General features: G+C 54.8%; 1 protein-coding gene across 1 annotated transcript in view; it reads left to right on the forward strand.

Annotated features, from left to right (window-relative positions):
* Positions 1-575: 575 nt before the first annotated feature.
* The window catches only part of PTSG_12892 (uncharacterized protein), a gene marked incomplete at its 3' end in the record, with an annotated part of 10,195 nt that continues 2,867 nt past the window's right edge, over positions 576-7,903 (forward strand). The window contains exons 1-17 of the mRNA XM_004989850.1: positions 576-2,570; positions 2,720-2,782; positions 2,972-3,010; positions 3,338-3,410; positions 3,623-3,774; positions 4,003-4,119; positions 4,384-4,416; positions 4,671-4,759; positions 5,014-5,105; positions 5,352-5,496; positions 5,747-5,787; positions 5,955-6,079; positions 6,287-6,393; positions 6,739-6,825; positions 7,012-7,074; positions 7,230-7,305; positions 7,461-7,592. Of these exons, the coding sequence (XP_004989907.1) occupies positions 718-2,570; positions 2,720-2,782; positions 2,972-3,010; positions 3,338-3,410; positions 3,623-3,774; positions 4,003-4,119; positions 4,384-4,416; positions 4,671-4,759; positions 5,014-5,105; positions 5,352-5,496; positions 5,747-5,787; positions 5,955-6,079; positions 6,287-6,393; positions 6,739-6,825; positions 7,012-7,074; positions 7,230-7,305; positions 7,461-7,592 (3,287 nt within the window). The 5' untranslated portion in view covers positions 576-717. The remainder of the gene's footprint in view (positions 2,571-2,719; positions 2,783-2,971; positions 3,011-3,337; positions 3,411-3,622; positions 3,775-4,002; positions 4,120-4,383; positions 4,417-4,670; positions 4,760-5,013; positions 5,106-5,351; positions 5,497-5,746; positions 5,788-5,954; positions 6,080-6,286; positions 6,394-6,738; positions 6,826-7,011; positions 7,075-7,229; positions 7,306-7,460; positions 7,593-7,903) is intronic.

A 7,903-nucleotide genomic window follows, 5' to 3' on the forward strand; every position in this document is an offset into this window, starting at 1 on the left:
AAAAAAAAAAAAAAAAAAAAGAAAAAAAAAAAAAAAAAAAAAAAAAAAAAAAGAGCGGAATGAGTCCGGATCATCACAAATTAAAAATAAAAAAAAAATCCTAAAAATGAAAAAAAATAGGAGGGACCTGCGCGTGTGGGTCGCATCCTGTGTTAGTCTGAGGGATTCAAGCGTCTATGTAGTTCGAGGCATGGTTGTTGATGTGGTCGAATAGCAATATAGACGATCTCGTGCAGGGAATGTCACACCCAAATAAAACTCGTACAGGCGGTTAACAGGGCCCTATTAAGTCACGCACACGCACACACACACGGACGCATACTTTCTCTCTCTCTCTCTCTCCCTCTCTCTTTCTCTCTGTCTCCGTCTGGCCGGGTTGTTGGTTGGTTTACATGAGTTAGAGGTGTCTGCTCAGACACTTTGGGCTTTGGTTGTTTTGCGGTGTGGCCGACTGGGAAAGGAGCTGATTTGCCAATTGCAGGTGCAATTACAGCCGAATGTGGGCCACCGGGAATGCAGACGCACCCCCGTTGCCACAAGTCCTTCTGACTACTTTATGCAATTAATTTCCAGCAGCACAGTTGCGAATACACAGAGTCAGAAGACAAGACACAGCCCACAGCAAAGACACAGCAACAGCGCACAGCGCACAGCTCAGCGCCGCCGTCGCGTGCGCCTGCTTCCCCACGGACCGCCACATCCCCATATTCACCGGGCATGGCGGAACAGGCACAGGGAGGGCAAGGGCAAACGGCGCCGCAAGTGCAGCAAAGTGTGGTGACGACGGTGTCCTCGGCACCGCAGCAGTTTCATCAAGCACAGGGACCGGGACCTCAGACGCAGTTGCAAGCGCAGCTGCCGCCACAGACCAGCAGTGCGTTCAGCTCCGCCAACATCTCACAAGCGCCACTGCTGGCTACAACACAGGCCAGCGGCGGACCACAAGGCGTGGCATCGAATGCTGGGCTGCCGCCTGCTCAAACATCAGTCGCAGGTCAAAGCAGCACCGCACATCCGGTTTCCAACACGCCTGTCGCCATGATGCCCTTCTTTCCTCATGCGACATCAGCCCCTTCAACATCTACTGCACCACCATTCACCACCACAGCAAGCACGATGGGGCAGAATCACGCGCTACCAAGCATGAGCGTGCCTATGACGTCTGCTGCGCCCACGACTACCGCGCCTGTGCCAGTCACAACAATGCCTGCTGCTTCAAGCATGAGCGTGCCAATGACGTCTGTTGCGCCCACGACTACCGCGCCTGTGCCAGTCACAACAATGCCTCCTCCTTCAAGCATGAGCGTGCCAATGACGTCTGCTGCGCCCACGACTACCGCGCCTGTGCCAGTCACAACAATGCCTCCTCCTTCAAGCATGAGCGTGCCAATGACGTCTGCTGCGCCCACGACTACCGCGCCTGTGCCAGTCACAACAATGCCTGCTGCTTCAAGCATGAGCGTGCCTATGACGTCTGCTGCGCCCACGACCACGGCGCCTGTGCCAGTCACAACAATGCCTCCTCCTTCAAGCATGAGCGTGCCAATGACGTCTGCTGCGCCCACGACCACGGCTTCTGCGCTTCTAATCACCGCAGCATCCACCGTCCCGACAACCGCAACATCAACACCACCCGCCGCAACACCAACCACACCGATGACGACCACCGCACCAACCACCACCGCAACACCAATCATACCGTCCACCATCACAACATCATCAACAACAACGCCCACGATGGCCGCCACGCCCGTCTTGACAGTGTCGCCCCATCCACAATCGAGCACCACGCCTGCAACGTCTGCAACACCACCCACCACAACAGCTCAGCCTGTGATGGCGCAACCAACACCACCCACGCCACCATTCCCCTCGTTTTCACCGCCCGCTGTACCAACTGCGACCAGCACAGCAGAGCAGACCCAAGCAACAAAAACAGCAGCAGCAGCAACAACAACAATGACGACAGCTTCAGGCCCTACCACAGCGCAGCAGCAGTCTGCCGCTCTCCCACCAAACCAAGCTGTGACAACCACGGCAGGCGGCACCTCCGCGCCACCGCCATCATCAAGTGCAGCCATGACGCCTGCTCCGCTGCCAACGGCATCAATCACAACTTCTCAGGCATCGTCAACCCAGCAGCAACAACAGCAGCAGCAGCAGCAGCAGCAGCAGCAACAACAACAACAACAACAACAACAACAACAACAACAACAACAACAACAACAACAACAACAACAACAACAACAGCAGCAGCAGCAGCAGCAGCAGCAGCAACAACAGCAGCAGCAGCAGCAGCAGCAGCAACAACAACAACAACAACAACAACAACAACAACAACAACAACAACAACAACAACAACAGCCTGCACTGCAACACAGCACGTCCTTATACAACAAATGGCCCTCACCAACACCACCGCTGCACATGGACACAGCAATCCGACACGTGCAAGAGCTGCGGCAACAACAGCGTGTTGACACATCGCCAAACACAACACTGCCTGCAGGCATGGTGCAGTCTGATCCCGTCTGGTCCAGAGACGGCTGCTGCGCCTACACCAGCCACAGGTGAGACATGCCGTTTGTCGCTGTGTGCGTATGTATGTATGGGTGCTGCTTCCACCTCTCCTCTGTCGTGTTTGCGGTGTGCATGCGTTTGTCTTCCATTGCGCAATCCCAATCGCATGACAACGTGCCCTGCTTGCACGCCCTTACAGCGGTCAGCCCCAGGCGACGACGAAGATTGTGCTCATCTCCGTGTTCAGCAGGGACAGCGTTGTGTAAGTGTTTCGTCTGCAGCGCAGTGTGTTGATGTTGCCTGCATGCATGGCCCTCGATTTGCTGCACTCACACGCACATCCGCAGGTGTGTACAAGTGTTGCTCAATTTTCCTTCCTTCACGTGTGTATTCACTCACGTGTGCGTATTCGTGCTTTCTCTTCGTCTTCAACATCGCCTTGCATGGACAGAATTGACACTCGGATCACGGCACGGTGTACTGCTTTGAGGTGTGTACCCATGCACCCGTGCTTGTTCACACGCTGATGCAGCACGGCAGTCACATCACCTCGTGCCATGTCGTATTGGAATGTCATCACGCTCGCTCACTCACTCACTCACTCACACACACGCACACACACACACTCTCTCTCTCTCTCACACTCATTCACACACTCACTCACTCACTCACTCACACACTCACTCACTCACTCACTCACTCACTCATCCACACACTCACTCACTCACTCATTCACACACTCACCCACTCACTCACACACACACACACACTCACTCACTCACTCGCGCACTCACTCACCACCCTTGTTCGTGTGCAGCTGGAACGGCCACCAGACAGGCCTGCTGCTCGTGTTTGACAGCGGACTGTTGCAGTTCTGGAAGACAACCGACGTACGCAACCCATCCTGCAATCTTAACGCGTGTGAACGAAGAGTGTGAATGGCAACCATTGCTGGATGGCGAAGTGTGGGTGGTGCGTGGCATTCTCTCATCTGCTGCACGTGTTGTTTCATCGAATACAGCACCACAGCACCACACTGCATCCTTCCATCTCACATGCTTGTGCCGTGCACACACGCCCCTCCTCTCTCCACATGCGACAGGGCACCATCAACAACCTAGCGCTCGTGTGCTCGAAAGAAACATCGTTGTCCTCCACCATGTTCGTGACGGAGTGCCCGCCTGCTGCACCCGCCCCACGCCGCGATGCACCCGAGCCAAACGTCGCCACCGTCAACACCCCGCTCAAGAAGGGGTGCGACGTGTGCGTGTGTGTGTATGCGTATGCGTGCGCGTATATGCCTGTGTGTGTGTGTGTGTGTGTGTGTGTGTATGTGTGTGTGTATGTGTGTGTGTGTGTGCATGTGTGTGTGTACAGCAACCCCCCCCCCTGCGCTCTCCTTGATGCTCATTTCGGCTGTGTTGTCATCGGCTTATACTCCACCTCACCACCGCGTCTCATCCGCCGTCACCTCGGATGCAGGGCTGATCTGCTGTCAACGCTCGGGTGCCGTGCGTGTGTGTTCCCGCCATCACTCGATGTCTGGCTCGTCTTCACCGCCAAGTGGCACATCGGCATCATCACGTTCCATCAACCAAAGTCGGTGTCTGTCTGAATGCACATGCGTGTGTGTATGTGTCTGCGCGCGTGTGTCTGCGCGTGCGAGTGTATGTGTCTGTGTGTGTGTGTGTGTATGTGTCTGTGTGTGTCTGCGCGTGCGAGTGCCTGTCCGTCTGTTTGTTTGTCCTTCTGTCCGTGATTGCGAAGCTTGCCTCATGCATGCCTTCACCCACACACGTTTTGGCTTCAACTCATCCCTGTTTGTGCGTGTTGCCAACGTACTGCCGCCATTCGAATCCTCAGCGAACCGCAACGGTGGAAAGCGAGAGAGCACACGTGCGTGGGCTGTTGTGTGTGAACGTGTGTGTGTGTGTGTGTGTGTGTGAGTGAGTGAGTGAGTGAGTGAGTGTGTGTGTGTGTGTGTGCGTGTGCAATGCTGTGTGTGTAATGGGGAGTTTATGACTGTGTGATTTTGACAGCATCACTGCCCAGCAGCCCACGCCATCACCCCCACCATCCCATCAGCCAATTCACTGCCCTTCATGCTGCTGACATCCACTCACCTTTTTCCGCGTGACTGGACGGTTCAGCCGTGGGGAGCTGTACATATCCACGCATCTCCTGCTCAAGCTGGACGAGACCACCCGAATCATCGCTGCAAACGGCGCCATTTTTCCAAGTGTGCTCCGCGTGTCTGTCTGTGCGTGTGTGTGTGTGTATCTGTCTTGTCTGTGTCTGTGTCTGTGTGGGTTTTTGTGGGTTTTGTTTTGTGTGTGTTTGAGAGAGAGTGTGTGTGTGTCTGTCTGTCTGTGTACGTTTGTGCATGTGTGTCTGATGTTGCCGTGTTTATTGCCGTTTGCTGATTGTTGCAACTTGCCACTTACTACCTGCCACTGTCTGCGCGTCCCCCTCGTTGCGTGATTTGTCTGCCAGGTGGAAAGGGCCTGTGCTCAATGGTGTACGTTGAGCGCGGATGCACGTATCATCTCGTCACGTCCATGGACGTCGTGCACAATCCGCAGCAGGTGCGCCCATTCCCGTACGCAATGCTTGCTCGCATACGGAAGTGCACACGCTGATTTCGCAATTTCGCAATGCGATATCGCTTATTTTAATTCTTGGCTGCACTTCCCCTCACTCCGCTTGCACACACATACACACACACATACACACACATACAAATACACACATACATACACACACACACATACAAAACAAAATCCACAACCCCCCCCCCCCAAACGCACCCACGCACACACACGTCCTTACAGCCTGAGGTGTGCAGCATTATGAATGCAAACATGCTGGTGTCTCCTGTTGCCATGGGCGCATCCGAGCAGCTTCGCGCCGCCAAAGTTCAAATCGACCGCGACGCACGCGAAGACGGCTTTCGCGTCTTCGTCTCGCTCTCGTTCGGTCTGTAGTGTGTGTGTGCGTGTGTTTGCATGTGTTTGCATGTGTTTGCATGTGTGTGTGGCTGTGGCTGTGGCTGTGGCTGTGGCTGTGGCTGTGGCTGTGTCTGTATGTCTGCATCCCTCGTCGTCTCTCTGTGTGTATGGAAGTGCCTTTGTCCTTGCTCCAACGGGTTCACTGCCTTAGTGTCTGTCCTCGTCACGAAGCTCTTGGTCTCATCACACCCCCATGCCTCCTCCTTCTGCCAATACAGGCTCTTGCCTCACCACCTTCGCCGTCCTCGTGGCCCCACAAGTGCGCATACGCGTGGATGTGTTCGTGGACGATGTGTGTCGCGTTAATGTCGAACATCCATCCCCTGTCCGCATTCCAATTTCACCTCTCACACATTCACACACGCGCACACACACACGCACACACGCACACACACACCCGCGCGCGCGCGCTGAATTCTTCAACAGGCGTACAACGATGTACAGCACTCGCGCTTGCTTCTTCTCCCCGCATCGCACGAATCGCACATGTGTTTGACCCCAAGCGGAGTCAGCACCTCCCTTGGTCTCAATTACATCCATCTCTACGATGTGTACGTGTTCCTATTTTGTGTGTTTGCACGTGTACACGAGCCTTCGCATGCATATGTGTGTGCGTGCGTGTGATAAGAGAGAGTGTATCTGTGCCTGTGTGTATCTGTCAGTATGTGTATCTCGGGGTGTGGTGCACGCACGTCGTTGCCATGATGTGACCCAGATGCCTGCTTACGCATGCACACACGCATTCGTACGCATTGCAGGTTGGACAAATCAGAATCATGCCAGACGATCATCCTTGGGGACGATGATGCAACCAAATGGCATCACGTCACCACGCTTCAAGGCATCGATCTGCCTTCATCAGATGGTGAGAGGCGTTGGGATTGCACCTTTTGCATTGCTCGTACGCGCAACCACCACCCTTTTGCTACATAGCTCTCTTCATGTGGGCACTCACACACTGACACTCACACACACACACACATACTCACTCACTCACACACACACACACACTCACTCACTCACTCACTCATTCACTCACTCACACACACACACACACTCACTCACTCACACACACACTCACACACACAAACTCACACACACTCACATACACAACACAAACTCACACACACGCGCGATGCATTTTCCTGCGCGTAATGCACAACCAACCCCTGATTCCACGTGCATGCATGCCTCGCTCTCTCCCCACCAGACCAAACTTCGGGCGACCAGCCGTCCAAACGCTCAAAGCGAATGCCGTTTCATGATGTGTGCACACTCAGCGTCGCGAACAACGGAGGTGGGCCTCTTGTGCTTGGTTGTTGTTGTTTGCTTGGCTGGGTTGTGGGTTGTGGGTTGTGGGTTGTGGGTTCGTTTGATCGTGCGATGGTGTGCAAACAATCGTGCTTCTACCAGCGTTCAAGTCACACCCTTGCACACGTGCTCATCAACCTCCATTATGGCGTTGGTGCCGATGTGTGCACAGGATGCATCCTCATCGTTCGCTCAGACGGCAAAGTCCAAGTCGCCTTCAAGCAAGCTCGAAACTGTACGTGCAAACGAGTCTGTTGCATTCGTATGTGTGTTGTGTGTTTTTGCACACGTGTGTGTTCATGCGTGCGTACATGTGTGCATTCGCCTGGCACGTTCTGTTCACTGCCCTCCATCCTGCTTCTCCGCCATCATTTTGTGGAAACGCTTCAGGGACGCTGGTGGCGAATGCCATGGTGCGCTCACTTGGGAACGACGCCACTGCACAAGACATCACGCCCCTCATTGGGTGAGCAACACCTGCTGTGCTGCGGCGGCGGTGATGAAGAGATGCGCTGCCACACAATCACTACTCACTTCGTGCTTCCTCCTCACCCCACTCATATCACACGTCCACAACCATTTCGCTCACCACCACCACTCATCGCCACGGCCACGGACCAGCCTGGAGCGTGAGCTGGCAGAGTCGAGTCTGCTGGTGGCGCAGCGCGTGGTGCAGATCTCAAACGTCATCGCGCACCATCAACACGCCCTCTACCGGCCCCGATTCGCCCGCATCCTCTCAGCCATTCTCCCGTGAGTGAACCCGCGTGTGCTGTGTGGCCGCTGCTGTCTTGGTGCTGTGCTGCAGTGCAAGATCATGCGAATTTCCCCCGAGTTGATCGTGACCTCACCCTCATCACCCTCCACCCTCCTCCTCCTCCTCCTCCTCCTCCTCCTCCTCCTCCTCAACAACTACTTTGTTGATGTTGGTGGGGATGATGGACGGCGATGATGACAGCAGTGATGATGATCAGTGCTCTACCGGCGAAGCAGCAGCTGCTACACAGCAAAGTAGTAGCAGCAGCGGTGCTCCCGACAGTAGCATAGCAGCAGCAGCACCAGCA

The sequence above is a fragment of the Salpingoeca rosetta genome, assembly GCF_000188695.1.
Source record: "Salpingoeca rosetta unplaced genomic scaffold supercont1.26, whole genome shotgun sequence".
Classification (NCBI taxonomy): domain Eukaryota; class Choanoflagellata; order Craspedida; family Salpingoecidae; genus Salpingoeca; species Salpingoeca rosetta.